This window comes from Calonectris borealis, chromosome 1 (assembly GCF_964195595.1).
Source record: "Calonectris borealis chromosome 1, bCalBor7.hap1.2, whole genome shotgun sequence".
Lineage (NCBI taxonomy): Eukaryota > Metazoa > Chordata > Aves > Procellariiformes > Procellariidae > Calonectris > Calonectris borealis.
This window is the reverse complement of record NC_134312.1, coordinates 100,021,970-100,039,688: the sequence shown is the minus strand read 5'-3', so window position 1 is coordinate 100,039,688 and position 17,719 is coordinate 100,021,970. Positions and strand designations below refer to the sequence as shown.

Below are 17,719 nucleotides of genomic sequence, written 5' to 3'. Positions count from 1 at the left end.
ATTAGCTTCCATTTTCTCCACAGCACTCCTGTTTGAATACTGACTGTATTCAAAATATACAGCTGAGGTGCTGTATCTGAAAAGTAACATATCCAAATAGCTGTCTCCACCTTATGCTCCCCAAGAACTGAAATGGTTTTGCACAGGTCACACATTTCCTGCTGTACACCCCTGCCCGCTTCAGCCTTTAGGTCAAGCTTACAAAAGGAGTTAAAATATTTTTAAGGTACTGACTGTGATATAGGGTGTTATTATGCTGGATTTTTTTTTCCCCTTTCAAGTAAATGTATGAATGACCTAGCCTTGCTTCCTTTTTCCTTCGTGCTTCCATGTAGAAGAAAGCAATCCCTGCACTTACACTTGTGCTTCATAGGTAGGCAGTGCTCCACTTCCAGCTTCCCAGGCCTCTATCTACTAGGGAGCTGCTCCTCGCTGCTTCCTGCTACTGGGCAGCTCCAGCAGTGATCCGCCTCTCAGCAAGGTTGGGTTTCAAACAGGCAGAACCAGATTCCCCAAGAAGAAAGTAACCAATTTGCCTGTCTACTGCAGTTGCAGAAGTCAGCTTCTCTCTCACACACTGCTCCCGAAGATGAACCCTCGGACAATTATTTAAGAATTAGAAGCAGATGGCATGCAGAAAATACTTAATGGAATGCCACTCAAGACACATTACTTAGGCAAATATTCGAAACAATGTTTTTCAGATTATACTGAAGCTTACCCTCAGGAGTTCCTCTGTAAAGGATAAAACAGAAACCCACCAGCACAAGATTAAAAGGTAAAGACTTTTCTTTTACTTAATGTTTATAAAGTTGCAAATATTAGAAAAAGGCTGTGTAGTGTGGTTTAGAATGGAAATGTGCCTAAGTGTCAAGACATACAAATAATGGATGTCTACCCTGCCAAGAATTGGATATTTCTCTGGGTGAATATAGTCTCAGAGCTCTGCTGCTCATGCACAGGAATGCTAGGTTTTGAGGCAAGTTTCATGCATAAAACTTCCTTCTTTAGGGAATACGTCAGAGTTATCTTAAAGGATAGACTTTGATTTTAATTTTCCAAGTCAGCAGAACTTCATATATAGCAATTTTTCATGTTTAAAGAACTGTAGGAGGTATATGTCAAAACATACTTGAAAGCACGGGAGAGTGTCTGTTGGTTTATCACGTTAAGTTTGCTGAGTGAGAAGCTTTCATATATAAAATCATGCTTGACTTATTTCAATTTCACATAAAGTGTATTTAGAACCTTCTTAAGGTAACAAACTTACTTTATACAAGAAACAAAGAAAAGGTAGGCACCAACTGCTTTTATATCAAGTAGGATTTTTTTAAGCAACTAGAGAGCTTTTGAACTTTAAAGAGTCATGGGAAACAATGTGGAAAGGGAGTGTATGTGTGCATTGGCACAGCCGACATCTACAGTTCAGTAACAATATTTCTCTTAGAAGCCAGAAGACATGCCAGAGAAAAACAGTCTGAATGCAAACTATGTGTGTTCCTTGACCTGTTTCTAAAATGTAAATTACTGAGCAAAGAGGAAAAAGAAAAAAATAATCAATATTAAAGTTTACTTTACAATCCAAAAGATTTGGTGAAAAAAATCCAGTATAAAAAGGACACATTTGTATCTCAGAAGATACAATTACAATTCTGTAATCCAAGAAGTGTTACAGAAAGGGTTTATTTGGGAAGAGGGTATTTTGCATGAGGGTATGTGCGTGCCCATGTGTGTTTGTTTTCTTGTTTTGCAGACTTGCAGGTTTTTTTTAAACACTGTTACTTTCCAACTTACACATTTCTCTCCGCTTTTGTGGGATTCTCGTACAGAAACATAACACTGAAAACTAAATGGTGTAGAAGGTACACACTAGGGGGGAGTAATCTGTAAAAACGTCTCAGAGATGCTGCTTTTGGGGTTAAGTTTAATCAGAGTCAGTTATCACAAACCCAAAATTTTGGGTCAAACCTGCATGCTGGCCATCAAAATTAGCGAAGAGCAAAGCATCCCTGAGGTCAAAATATTAGAGCATCAGAACTATCAACATGATTAAAAGCAACTTAAGGAGAATGTATCTTTATGAGAATGATTTATCTGAGATCAAGAATATTAGTCTTTAAAGCTACTTCAAGAAGCCTTAGCTGAGTGACTGAATTAGCATTCCTGGGGAAACAAGAGAGAGAACCTTTGAATTTAACAGCAGTCTACACAAGGGAAGCAACAATGCTGTATTCTTCAGTCTACGGTCGATCTTCTATTTAAAAACACTGTTCTACCTTTTTTTCCTTCAAAAATTTAATCTCTCATCTATTAACTTTTTTCTTGGGCAATCCTATGGACAGCAATCAGTAGGATGTTTTATCCCATAGAAGCGAGGCCTCAGCAGATATACCAAGAAAAGGTTTGTTAGTCTCTTTATGTTTTGCTTATGTTAACATCCATGAAAGTCAAAGTCCTGATCCACAAACAGGCAGAAAGATGTCAGTTTGTCAGATTGTTTTGTTTGTTCTTTCCTCTTCAGTTACTGGCAGCTCATTAGCTTTTTGAGGAAGTCACAGAAAACAAAATTATTGATATTTTTAACAAACAAGCAGATAGCAGAACTAGCCAACAGTTTCAGGCCTCCTATGGAGACCATAAGGCACTCTAAGATTAAGCTCTGAGCCCCCTCTTTCCGCAGACCGTTTGCAGATTGCCTGATTGCCTGTAAAAGCTTTTAACTACACTGAAATAATCCAAATGGTGGGTGGTAACAGATTTTAAACTACATTCTTCTGTAGCACTCTAAGCCCCTGTGCCTTCTGGATTGTTGACAACAATTACAAACCCATCAGTAACTTTTTACTGATTGACACTAGGCTCTTTCTCAAATAAGCTGGTTTAGTTCATTTCTCTAGTTTGTTTTTCATGCCTTCAATTCTTATGCAAAACAATCCTTTGACTATTAGGGTAAGCTATAATGAAAAACTGGTGAATAAAGTGCTACAAGATTAACTTCCTGCAAACGTCAATTAAGAGTTTGCTTTCATGCAGTTGCAGGGAGATATAAGAGACATTTCTCTAATTCAGTCTTTTCCCTAAACAGTTCCTCCAGGTCACATTTAAATAAGAGAATAGTTAGAAATTAGATTCTAAACTCATCCTGTTTATAATATCTCTAGGCAACTCTAGAGAAACTTCATTCTCATACTACCTTTTGAAGTGGTCAGAAGAACGTCAACAATTATAATTTGTTTCATTTTGGTTAAATGGCCTCATTCTCAACTCAGGTCTGAATCATATTCCTATTTACTGAAAACATATTTCTCTGACAAACTCTGCTCTGCTATCAGTTTAATCATACCTATTGATCAAATGGGCTGCATCCAAAGAGATGTCTGAGCTCACATCAAGAATATTATGTTCAGCTTCCAGATGTGTAACTCCAAAAGCAGTAACAATAAATGATATTGCCATATATTTTTGTATGAGATTTAAAAAAAATTGTAAATATGAATTATTTTCTTATACTCATTTTCACCTCGATATATCAATACCTAGGCAAACGTTAAAGTTGTTTAGTCAAAGTTGCCTACAAGATATATCTTTAAAAAAGCTGCCTGGAAACCCTTACCTTTATTACAGGTGATTTCCAAGGCTGTGATACATAGCTATATGGTCTGACAGAGATGAAATGGGAATGTAAAGTAGGTGGGATGTTGCATAGTACAAATTTTGAGCCTGCAATTCTACTGTCAGGAAGACAAAAATCTTGAAACTGATTTATAGCAATACAAAGTCGTTAACTAGGAGTTCAAACTACATATCCTATTAAATGTAAAGAATTTCACCTGTCCTCTACCCTGTTGCAGCCCTTTCTCTCGCTCCTAAGTTATTTTCAAATACTGCTTTAAAATATATCAATATTTTGACCTTAATTATGTGATCTTTTGGCAGAGGAGATTATGATTTTCTTTCTGGATTTCTGTGACCTATAGGTGGCCATCATATTTGCACCAGCTTATTAAGTGAAGGTGCTGATTTCTAGTATTAATCTTGCTGGAAATAAACAAATAAACCCAGGTATCTACAATGTATACATTTACTTCTCTCTACTGCTCATTTCTGAGGTCTCTTAAAGAGCACTACTGACAGTAAATCTCTAATTTAATAGGTGAAAACACCACCATCAAAACATTAAATAAGTTCTTCAGTTTTGCTTTTAGTCAAGTGATACTCCATTCCCTTACCATTACAGAGAACAATCTACAGACTAACTGATTTGCAGAGCGAGATCATTGTTTTGTCAGTCAGGACTTGTAGGTGCAGTATGCATCACCGTAACTGTGACTTATGTCAGTGCAAAAGCATGAACTCACCACCTTCTATTACCTAAAGCATCATCAGTAGGGAATGTGAGAACTGCTGTCTGTACACATGGAAACGGTGGTAGATGCTTTTCCTCAAGTATTCCACATCTGCAGCTACACATTCATAACTAAGGTTCCAAAACTCCAAGGTACAATCTCAGATTTGCCGCTGATTCACTGTGCATCTTTGAACCAAATACTTCATAAAATAGCAACAAAACCACGTTTTTCTAATTGGAACGTAAGGGAAGTACTGACAGTTGTAGAGATTTTGAAAGTATAAAAGCTTGTAATACAGATGACTCACAAACTGCTATATTCTCCCACTCCACTAATGCTAAAGTCTATACCTTGTACTACTCCCTTCTCTTCTCTCTCAGGATTCTTTCCCGTATCACGCAACACCACACAATCAACACAAGACAACTACATCTCCTACAACATGATTGTGTTACAGATTTCTGGCCAAATGCCCAAGAACATCTGAATTATTTTAAGTAACTAAAGTCTATTTTCCCCCTCTACATCTCCCTTGGAGGGCTTGCTCCAGCAGCATGATTTGGTTACACTTTTCCAGCAACTTTGGACTCATTCTTACCCATCTCATGAACTCCTTGAATACTCAGACCTGCTTTATTCCATTTGAATCTCATGTTTTTACTCAGTATCACAATTTTTCCACCTCCCATGATCTATTTCACACTAATTAGAGAACTCCCAAGCTACCTTGCTTCAAATGCACCATTTCTATGCTCCTGCATTTCGGTCATTTTGGGTTCACTGGGTAGCCTTATGGCAGTTATGGTGGGTAACACTGTCTCAAGGGGACAAGCAACCAGATTGTATATCCTCAATGTTACGCAGTAGGCAACACGAGAAGCAATGTGCTACAAGTTATCTCCCAGAGAGAAAGGCTGACAAATACAAATGACCTTTGCCTATTAGTATTTTTTAATATCAAGAATGAGATACCCATTAACACTTAAGTAACCTGTGCCAAAAATGTTATGATTTTCCACTATCAAATCATATATACTCTGATAAAATTTAACTACCTTTCACATATAATGGCATCTTTTTTTAGGCTCATAACCAGGGCAAGCTCTCTGCTTTTGGTATTTTTCTGTTGAACCACTCCCACACTTCCCACAAACAGTAACTTAAACTTAGAATCATTTTAAAATATGTTTTTCCAAGGACTTATCATCTTAAGACAGTGATGCTTTAAGAAAATATTTTCATCCAACCACCTTGCTCTGTGATAATCCTTGGTTTAAGCATGTTTGTTTACAAGGTATTTAAGTTAAAGGAAAATTTTTAAATGAAAGAGAAAATAAACGTAACCTGTAGCAAGATTGCTTATTTTAGTTACTTAAGATTTAACTTCAGGTAATAGGGCAAGATTCCAAGACACCATGAAACAAGTTCCTTACTTTCTTGGGAGAATATACGAGAGCATAGCCTTTGGAGCAAACTGAAATTTCAACTCAGACTGAAATTTCAACTCAAACCCCTAGTTTTCCCCACAGACTACTATGAGTATCTTAAACTGTAGGCATTTAAATGGTATATGTGTCTCAACTAATTTTTTGTTGCTAAACTTAAGCCACTTAAAGCAGTAATCAAGTTCCAGACCAGAGTATGACTCCAAACATTACTCAGAGCCATTGTGTCCAAAAATAACAGTTATACAAGCTTGTTGGCACCATATAACAGAGCTATAATGTAACTTCACTGCAGCCTGGAAATGGATTAAAAGAAATAATAGTTTTAAAAAAAAAAAAAAAAGATTACTTGTAACCTGAAATTCCTCTGGGACACGTTTCCTGAAAGTGTCCTCTACCCCGTGCCCTTAATCGACTCATAACTAAGAAACAGGAAAACAAATTGACCCTTATTTTTGTTGCAATCATAAAAAAAAAAAAGTAGCTATTTCAGCAGAGGTGAAGAAAGGAGTATGATGCAGAACACAGATCATGCATCTCAAAGAGCTCTTAAAGAGAGAATTCTGTCCTTTGATTGTCTGCAAGTCCTCTTCTCCTGGTGGACCGCAGTATGTTAAAATGAACATAAGAAGGCATGCAAATTGCATCAAAGATCAAAAACAAACAGCCTTTTGTGTCAGGCATTTTAATGAAGGTGCTGAAAAACCAAGAACTAGTGAACAAAACTATGGAAATTAAAAAAAAACAGGAGTTTTTTGGTAAGTTGGGGAGTGGGAAGGAAATAAAACAATTCGTCAAAGCCAAAAAAGAAGCCATTAAATCTAATTACAACCAGTAACAAGAGTTCCATATGATCAACTTACCTACTTCACATATCCATTTATGCCTTTTAACTTAATGCAGCCCAAATCTCATTTTTGGATGTAGGCTCCCTGTTTACTGGGTCTACTGATAAATTAGATAGGTGGAAGAATATTCTATATGGCTGCTTTGCAATTAAGCAAAAGGACCTTTCAACTTCCCCCCCCTTAAAAAATGGGGGGAGATAATATAAAAATTTTCATTTCCATCAAATTCATTATCTTTCAGTTTAGGACATACTTTATCATCATGACAGATTAATAATAGTGGTCCAGTCATCAGGATCTATTATTCCCCTAGTCAATGTGCTGAGGTAATTGTCATTATAAAGACTTTTCCAGCCACATATGTCATCAGTTTCACTAGAGAGATTCATAATCCTGTTGAACAACACAGTAAAGTTATCAGAAGGCAAAGACTCTTGCAATACTCTTAAAATGTATTTGACAAGGATGTGAAAATGGTGTTCCTGAATCTGTTAACTATATAAAAAGATGCCTACCAGAAGAACAAATACAAACTGAAATGCTGCATGTGCATTCCTACTTTTTCTCCCCAAATATGTGTATGAAAGCACATCAATAATCCTTGAACTCCAAGTACAACTAAGGTACTGGACAAAACTGGGCCTGATTCTTCCTCCTTTCCCTTCCTTACTCCTGCCATCTCTTCCCCAAACCCATCCTGTAGCCGTCTGTTCTTTGGCTATATTTTCAATCTTACATTGCTTCTAAGTATGAACAGAGAAAGCACAGTGCTACATCAGTTTGACTAATTTATTGCAGCCATATTATTAGAGCAACTCCATTTCTACAGATTATCTTTTATTAAAGACCAGCTAGCTTGTGATTCTGGCGCCGAACATATGGTTTCAGCATCAGTAACAGTTCAGATAAAAAGATGACAAGCAGCATTTATGACTGAGGAATGGCCAGAAACATGGGCAGTCCTCACTGATGCTCTTCAGATTTATATGTGTAAGAGCATTTAGGGCCATTTCTAAACATAGTCAATAATTTGAAGCTACAGCTAATGCTTTCCCATCTACTGATTTGCTTTGCCTTTACTGCAGTCAGTCTCTTAGCTATTTTAACCCAAATTTTCCAACCTTCAATGAAGAAAAAGTCTGATAAGGATGTGCTAGGCTGTGCTACTTTATCACTTCAGAAGGATCATCTTTTAAAATCTTTTTTTGAATGTAGGGGACACACTAAGTCACTGGAGTGCTTTCAGTCCACATATCCCCTTTACTCAACTCTAAAAGAATAGGCATATTCTCCCTTTATTGACAAAAACTTCAAGGAAATAGATCTTTCATCTCAATCAGAAGAACAACAGGATGTGCCCCTATACACAAACACGTAGGACAACAACAAGGACTCAGTATATGAACAAAGCTTGTTGTGGAACACTCAAGAAGTCAAGCCAACAATTTCCAAGGTTATCTTTGTCATGAAGACATCCTTATTTATTTGAAACCAGCATGTGTTTCAGTTGCCAGTATAATCAACCACATTTATTGACAAGCACGTTCAGTGGCAGGTTTTGAAGGCAAGCCCGATAGGATATAAGATACGAAACTAGGGTTCAAATGCTTACATTCCACTCTTTAGTGAGACCGGTGTTTAAACAAAACAAAACAAAAAATTCCATTAACAGCAATCTTAAGTATTTTCTGCTTACTTCTTTGCAAGTTTGATAATTGAGAATATTTGCAGATTTGCAATTCTGTTGCTTTTTTCTTTTTTTTTCCCCCAAGGAATACAGCTATTTCAAGACCAATACATGCAAAATAGTCAAAAGTAGATGTGAAGATGAAGCCCAGTATAGTTCTTATGCTCCTGTGTTTAGCTTACTTTCAAACCAGGGGAGATTAATCATATGAAAAATTGGTAACTGCCCTTTTGAGAAATTGTACGGTGTTCTGAAGGAGTAACTGGATGACTGCACGTATGTTTTAGAGCTTTTCAGTAATTACTTGCATTCTCTTAGATATAAGAAAGTTTTGCCACCTCACATAAGCATTAATGGTGCCCTTGTAACTTTCTTTTAATCACAGGCTTGTCAAGCCATGCTAAATTAACATGGGTCAACAGATGTGTTAGGCTATACTAAAACAGATTTTCAGGTCACTTCTCTGAAGCCTTGTTTAGCACTCCTGGCTCCTTTCACATGCCCCAGAACGAACTTTCCCTGTGGCTGTCTCGGTGGTGCCAAGCAGCTCTGAAACATTCCTGAAGAATGTTATCTTGAAGAAATTGCCTGACTTCTGCTGTGGGGAGATACACAGCAAGTTAGGCAATGAAGAGCAATTACTGTAATAAAATTAATACAGGTTGCATTTTCCCCACCCCAAAGTAGTGTTTTCCAATAAATTACTTGCAAGCTTGCCTGATCACAAGTCTCAGTACATTACCATAACTTCTAATGGCTGCCAGGCTTTTGGGATTCTTTTGATGTGAATCAACAAACACTAAATTCAGGTATTAAGGCATTAAGTGGGGAAAAAAAAAGTGGTAAGGGAAATCTACATTGGGGTAGAGTATCAACATTTTTTCTCACGACTGATCTCTGTAGCATTTCAGGTTTTGTTTTCCAGCTAATCCTCCTGCAGACAGCCAGATTTAAGTCTGTGGAAGACATTTTCACACTGTTCAACTCCACGACTTATATTATGCAAAAATCTATTTAGGGACTTCAAATATGCATCAGGGATGAGAGATACCACAGCAGCATCATTTGAAGCTGTTCAAATGTAACAAAATCATTTGCATATCGACAGGTGACTGGATTGATCCTTTGTAGTTATCACAAATGCATCCTTTTGGATACTATAGAGAAATACTGCATTTGTTTACTAAAAAAAAAAAAAAACCAAAACAAAAAAAAACCAACAACAAAAACCCAAAAAACCCCCAAACTTTACAATTGGGGTTAAAGAAGAAATGCAACTATAAAACACTACTGTTTCAGAAGACTGCCCTGAAACCTCTGAAAACAGCCAAAGGATACTACTGTACTGTTTAACATTTATGCTTGTATAACCCCTTGAAAGACATTTGACTTAACCAGAAGACCCTAAGTAAAAATCCCATAATCTTCTAGTCCTGAACATTTTACTTTTTACTGAAATTTTCCATTCTTGATCATAGTCCAAGGAAAACATTCATGTAGAGTTTGAGGCAACTAGTTTCTTCCCTATAATTAAAAATAGTTGAACTTAGACATTTTCTAAAATGTACACAACAGAAACTTTGTCTTAATTATATCTTCAGTAAAGCTTGCACAACAGCTAGGGCAGAAAACAGAACTGAATCCACTTTCTATTAAATAAGATACAACACTGAATTGTATCCCACTATGGTGTACAAAGTACATTCGCATAAATTTTATGAAGACTGCAAATGACAATGTAAGAATAGATGACAGTAATCCAAAAAAGGCTTAGACAAATCTTCAAGCCGCAACATCAGTGATATGGATCCACCTCTATGAAAACTCAGACAATCACAATAATACATATTTTCATGCTAAATTATTATAGTTCTGTTGTTCTCTTTTGCTGTAGAGTTAACTGCTTCAGTTACTATCAGTTTAACTCCCCAGGCAAGGGAAGGCAAGGAAAATGGAGAAAGATTTGTCAGTGTGGCTAAACTAAAAGCCTAAAGTAGCTTATTCATGACAGAGTTCTGATTCATTAGATAGTCTATCACATAACTCAAAAGCTGAAGTGTGTGTTTCCTACTGAGAATCCAAAAATGCAGCAGCAGGTTCACTTCTATTTCCAAAAAGTTTTAAAAGTTCATTAAGTTTTCATCAAATAAGCAATTACAACAAAGTAAGAATTTGAGTTACTCCTCTCCTCCTCCCCAAAATAAAAGTCCTCTCCACATGCCATATTCCTCATTGTTCTAAGTTCTGGACCCTACACCACAAATCTACCACAAAAATGGCCTTGGGCTACAAATCACTGTATGTGGAAAAAACACTATAGTGAAGAAGCTGAGAAAAGACTGTTAACCATACCCATCTGAAGATAAATTAAAAACTTTAGGTTATGATTAAGTCCTACAGGAATTGGATTAAATGGTGGAGTGCACTGACACCACCTATCTCGTACATTTGTTCAGAATACCTACCATTTCCAATTCGCTGCTACTTTTACTTTACTTTTGTGCAGAGGGAAGTAGCTCTAATCTCCAAAACTCATGTATACAGATAACTGCTAACATTGATTGTTGTTATACTTTGATTACAGTGAAACAAGGAAAAGGATATTGGAGTTAACTCCCTGTGTTGCAAGAGGGGAAAAAAACCTGAACACAAAAACCATGAGAGACCGCCTCCAAGAGTTTAAACTGAGAGCTAAGGAACTACAGATAGCTGGAGAAAACAACGGTGCAACTGTACAAGAAGAAGAGCAGGAGGAGTTTGAACAGCAGGCCATTATTTATGAAAAAGAGCCCATAACTGAAAGGCACTTGCATGAAATCCAGAAGCTTCAGAATGAAATTAATAATTTGGTGGAGGAAGTTCATAAATTCAGTCAACAACAAAAAAGCCTAGTATCTTCAATGAGAAGATTCAGTGTTCTTAAAAAGGAATCTAACATAGCAAGAGAAATAAAAATTCAAGCAGAGCACATACGAAAATGTTTGGATGACCTGTCAAAAACAGTGAAAAAAGCTGAAAATGAACATGGGCCATCACGTGCCACAGTAAGAATTCTAGCTTCTCAGCACGCTTTCTTATCCCAGCGCTACCTAAATGCTATGCTCTCATACAACAATGCTATAACTGCTAAGCAAGAGAAATGCAGAAGATTTATTGTCCGTCAGCTTGAAGTAGCTGGTAAAGAGGTATCTGAGGAAGAAGTCAATGACATGCTCCAACAAGGAAAATGGGAGATTTTCAATGAAAATCTACTCACTGAAGTCAAAATTACCAAAGCCCAGCTTTCAGAGATTGAACAGCGACACAAAGAACTAGTCAATCTGGAGAACCAGATCAAAGACTTAAAGGAACTTTTTATCCAGATATCAGTTCTGGTGGAAGAGCAAGGGGAGATGATCAACAACATTGAAATCAGTATGAACAATACTCAAGAATACACTCAAATATCTAAAGAAAAATTCGGGCTTGCAGTCAAGTATCGAAAAAGAAACCCTTGCAAAGCGGTATGCTGCTGGTGTTGTCCATGCTGCAAATGACAAAAGAAATGAACTGTTTGAAATAGCAATGGTTCCTATTAGTAAACTGATCTTGTAAAGCAGTCTCAGGATCCCTCAATTGCTTCATTTTTCTTCCCATTTCCCCTTCCACACAGCTCTCAGGAAAAACTGCATCTGTTTTTCCAAACAGACTTAGAAGAATGCAAAGAGATCTTCATCTGTCCCTGAATTTTATGGTTTGCACAGAAACACATGAACTAAAGGAAAGGATCAAAGGACACAAGTGACACTTCTTTTGTTCTTCCATTCATAAGAAGCTAAACCAATGTGGCAATAAACTACCTGTGCTATTGGGAAGCATTGAAAATATTGTTAATCTCAAAGACAGGATTCGTAAGAGCAGTTTAGTTGCCTTTTATAAAATAATAATTAGTGGTTTTAATTGCCTTGTGCTTTTTTAGCACTCATATTTACTTGGTTCAAATTCTAATATTTTTTTCAGGAATTGTTAGTAGCAATCCAGAACCTGATGCCTAAACCACACAAGAAGTCAGAAAACAGTTATCAGGAGTGTTTCAATACTGCCTCTATAGGAAAAGTTACTTACAGGCTTACTTACCTACTTAACACCATGAAATAATGCTCATGTTATAGTAGGACAGCATGCACTGTCTTATGGAATGCAAAACAGACATTGGGTTATTTATTTTAATAACACCATTCTGTATTTCTTACAGATAGGTGTTGAGCTGATATTTTCTGAACACATTACAGATCACTAGCAGCAGAAGACCACGTCACTAAACCTACAGGGACATTTCTTAGCAGCCTGCTGAGAAGCCAAGCATTAGTAAACTGACATAGAGATATTTACATTATTTAACTATAGGCAGACCCCTAGCAGGTAAGGATAGGGGAATATGATACTTTATTACACAGTGGTAACACATGTTGTTACTGCTGCCTAGCCTATCTAAATATGCAGTTGCCTCTGCAGTCTCACTTTCACTAGTACAAAAATGAAGGAAAAAAATATAACAAAAAATAGAACTCCATCCTTATAAAAATAATCTCGAACCAGAGAATGATTTAGGTTGGAAGAAACTTCTGGGGGACATCCAGACCAACCTCTTGCTTAAATCAAGACAGGAATTTCCCTGGTTGCAGCTCTTGCCACCACTTCTCATCCTACCACCATGCCTCTGAGAAGATCCTTGTTCTGTTATCTCCACATCTTACTTGTAGACAGGAGGAAGATCCCTCCCTTAGTTTCTTCATCTTAAGTCCAAACCAATGCAGCTTTCAGACTCTTCTCATATGTCACACGCTCCAATACCCGAGCAGTCTTGATTCACTATAGTATAATCAACATTTGTCTTCATGGCCTTCTTGTAGTGGGAAGTCCAGAACCGGACATGGTATAGGACATGCATTTATTTCTACCACTACAGGAGTGGCTAGAAGAACTAGTCAAGGGTTTCCAGAACTCTAAATGGTTCTATGAAATTCTGCTAATTGTAGAAGCCTAGGATCCTCACGTAGGTATGCAAGACAGATGCCTAAAGTAGTAAATACGAATACCTCCCCTGAGTACCTAAAACAGAGCAGCTAGCCATTGGCTCAACCTGTCCCTGAAGATAACTTACGTGTTCTTTATGAAACAACTGAATTAGGAAGACAGGAAGTATACCACTGCTTTATTTTGCAGCAGCAGTTATTTCTGCAGTGAAGAAAAGCAAGCAGATGCAGAGTGCTTTTGCTTTCCATAGTCCCAATGGTGGGCTTCTGCCCTGTACTCAACCCCTTTTGGAACTGAATGAGAAATAGTGCTCTAATGCAATTTAACAGAAAATAACAATGCAATCGAGATAAAAAAGTTATTTCCAAAAAGAAAAGAAAAAACACCAAAACCAAAGACCAAACCAGGAATGTATTTCTGAACTCCTTTATGCTGTGCAAAGGCACAATCAATACCACCGTATCTGGATACAGTCAGGGAAGCTGAAGCAAATTGCACTGCAATTCTGCAACACATTAAGTGAGCTAGATACCTTTGATTTTTTTCCACTAGATGCAATTAATCTACTATCGAAAGGGACTACCAAATTATTTTCACATTGTGATATTTATAAATAGTTGGATTCCTTCCATTCCAGCTTAAAATTGCAGGTGAAATTAACTGTTATCAAAGTACAATCAGAGGTCTGAACCTTAAAGTGAAAAAAGATTGTTTACACAGTGGCAACAAAAAATTAAATCAGATAATGACACCGCTGATACTATTCCATTAAATAATCTCCCTTAACTGTTACATATATGGAAGCTACCTTTACATTCCAAAGGCAGAGTAGAAACTAGCCAATAAGCAATACAGAGAAAAAAGCTGCTGTGGCCAACATGTTCTTTCACATATATATATATATATGTATATATGTGTGTATATAAACATATATAATACACACAGAAATATGCACTACACAGAAACACCACCTCATCATCTTTTCCTGTTTTTACTTTTAGAAAAAACCAAAGGTACATAACAGATAGCCCTTTCCTTCTCTCCTGAGCCCTTAAAGAGAAAGGCATTACGGTACTTCTGTGAAGGATTATTGCAGCCAGCGCTGATGGAAGAGAAAACCAAAATACAACAAACACCACCTGTTTACACAGCATCCCCCATGCAGGAGTCTTCACACAAGCATCCTTATCTGAGAGAGAAATGTGTTCCTGGGATAGCCCTTCCTCCTCACACAACAGATATATTTCTTTGAGGTAAACATGGTCTTGTTAAACAAGAGCTCTGCTTTAAATCCTGGAAGAAAACCCGAGTTTCACTAATACTCAGGAAGACAGCTGCCTGTCCATACACAAATAAATAATTCAAGTAGTTTTCAGCTGTATATTGGTTAGAAAATGGCAAAACAGAAACATGCATGACATGCTGCAGAAGAACTGAGAAGAGAGAAAACCAGAAAGACTTGTGGAAAGCTTTTTCTTAATACGAGGTGCTATTAACTGAAAGTAATTAGTATTAACTACAACTTACATTGACATAATGAGAATTTGATATTGAGCATTCAAAATGATTAACAGCAGAAATTTTGCAGTAATCATTAAAATAACTTTCCAGTGTTTTTTTTAGCTACGTAGTTATGCAGAGGAGCAAACAAATTAAAGCAGAGTTGCTAGTGTTCTAATAAGAAATGTGAAATGTTAATAGCTATAATCCCTCATCACTAAAATAACAGGTAGAAAGTAGCTTTCTGCTAAAAAAAATACCTGCCCAGCAATCTCTCTGGTATAAAATTATCAGCCATAGCACATGGACTTGTATTTCCTCTTGCATGTGTTTCATGTCAAAGTAAAAAAAAAAAAAAACAAAACCAACAAACAAACGCAAAAGTAACTCCAAACAAAAACAGTACTTGCCTACATAATATGAAGTCTAAGTGTTCCTTTCTGATAAAAGGAAGGACAAAAAAAATTCTAAGAGAAGAAAATTTAAACTTGCATACCTATGTAAGTCTTGAGGATGCTGACAGAAGAATTGACCCATGAACCTAAGAACTGCAAGAACTCTTACTTTCTACAATTCAATTTCCCCATACATAACAGACTGATTAAATACTTAAACACTTGAGTGTTAAACGAGGCCTACATGAGCAAAGCAAACATGAATTAAGTAGTAACACTGAACAGTAAAAAAAAAAATCAAATATAAAGTTAGCGTCTTCAAGTAATTTGTACTAAGAGTCAATAACAGCCAATACCGTCAGCACTTTAGGAAAACTGTCTTAAAATGATACTGTGATACTTCCATGGGCGGTGATGGATAAGATGCCACAGTAGCAATTCAATTTGAAGCAAGTATCACACTGAACAATACCAGAACTCTTATATTCCCATATTACTGTAAGATAGAGTGTCTTGTACCAATCTTATGCCCCCATTGCACAATTCAGCCTATTCTCTTTCCAGGCTATTGGGCCTCCACTTCTCCCTGGATAGTGGTCAGGCTCGCTATCCATTCCTTTATCAGGGAGGATGAGGAGCAAGAGTTGTCTTCCCCTTTACTTTTTCTCTGTCAGCAGTGTATCTTCTTACCCCTGGCAAAAAGCAGAGTTGCCACATGTATAGGCATACTATCGGATTAGGGCATACCATAATACAATAGATTGGGATGGAAGGAAAGATGGCAAACGGAAGAGTGGGCCAGTGACTCCAACTCTACTTCGCTCTGTAATGAAGATTGCATCTCAAACTCTTTAGTAATGGATCCTTCATTGTGAAATGAGACCCACCTACCCACAATAATTTATGGTGATATCTTGCTAGCACTACTCACAGTATAAAGTTGATTACTAACAAAAGACATCTAAGACGACATGCAGTGACGTAAATTGGTATTAATTCCCAGTGCTTTTCAGAAAGGTCTGTTGCTTGTTTTGGCAGATGTAAAACAAAATAGGAAAAATATTCTGGGGAAATGTTCTGTTATTTAAAGAAATAATAGAAATAATACATTTACTAGGAAAAGCTAGCATTTAAAAAAACCCAGATTTTTATTTTAAGAAAAAAAGTTACTTTTTTCCAGAATAAAACACATACATTTTTCAAGGACCTACTCTTCTACTGGAAAGATTTTAAAGCATTTGTTGTGAATATGATTTTCCACATACTTCCTGAAAGAACTGAGGGCCTCATTTGCACACCTCCCTATACATTATGATTAAAACACTTTTACTGCACAGATCACAGTCCTAGCTAGATGACATATCCGAAATTGTTCTCCCACCTCTCCTCCCCCCCCATTTCCAAATACACACATTAATTTAGTTGCTCACCTGGGTGATAAATTATAACTACACTGTCTTTGTGGACAGTGCCAGAGGGCAAGCTCTGGCCCCTGGATAAAGTGGTGTGGACTTGCACCCATGTACGCTGTTTCGGGTGAAGAGCTTTTGGGGATCCCCTTCTGGAGAGGTCTGGTCACATCCACACTACAGTACTGGACCCCAGTCTCTTGTGGGCTGCCTGTGACACCCCTCTGGCCTTAGGACTTACATATATAAAATTATTTTATTTTTAATTCAATATGTCCAAAATAATGATCAGTGCAATGCATCTCATGAAAGAATTGTTCATGCTGATATCATATGCTTAAAGTTTTGGGACATAGCATGAGGGCATGTAGCACACAAGACCTGCTGATGCAGTGTTGGAGACCTGTCCTGGTTAGTAGGAGCTGAAGCTGGTATGGTCTGCACCCTTACTCTCTGACCAAACTACAGTGTTATACAGACATGTCCTCTCGGGAAGAGGGAGGACAAGCAACTGTTTCTCTCCAAGAAGGAGTAAGTGAATCAGCTACCACATACACAGTATGGCTCATTGTGGTGACAGCACCCAAAGAACAACAAAAAAAAGGAGGGAGGGGAAGGGAGTGAATGACTAAATCTCTCAGTATAGACAAACCAAATAATTACTGTGCTGTTCAAAACGGAAAAAAAAATGTTTAATTTGTCTATTTCATTAAGGACTGTGTGTCAAAGACTCCTAAGCCTTTCCTGGTGACCGTTCAGTGTATCACTGTTGAAGTTTGTTCCTATTCTTGGGGGGGGGGTTTGTGTGTGTTCTGTTTTGTTTTCGGTTGTTTGTGGGGTTTTTTTTTTTTTGGTCTTTTTTGGTTTGTTTTTTTTTTGTTTGGGTTTTGGTTTTGGTTTTTTTTTATTTTGTTTTTTTTTTTAGAACTCCAACTCCACATCAGCAAATGAGAAAATCCTAAAACTGAATGAATCTACAGAGTATTGAATTAATACGTAGAGCAGTGGACAAACCTGCCATCATGTAACAGCAAACAACTGGAGAATACTTCTATTTAAATGTTACTACC

At 37.1% G+C, this 17,719-nt stretch overlaps 2 protein-coding genes across 8 annotated transcripts in view; one reads left to right on the top strand and one right to left on the bottom strand.

The window, feature by feature from the left end:
* Positions 1 to 17,719, bottom strand: part of ARL13B (ARF like GTPase 13B) — a 52,751-nt gene that overhangs the window by 18,754 nt on the left and 16,278 nt on the right. The window lies entirely within an intron of this gene.
* STX19 (syntaxin 19) lies at positions 520 to 13,705 on the top strand. The gene is made up of 2 exons (XM_075169483.1): positions 520 to 778; positions 10,914 to 13,705. Exon 2 carries the CDS (start codon positions 10,987 to 10,989, stop codon positions 11,863 to 11,865), a length of 879 nt encoding a protein of 292 aa, XP_075025584.1. The 5' UTR covers positions 520 to 778; positions 10,914 to 10,986; the 3' UTR covers positions 11,866 to 13,705.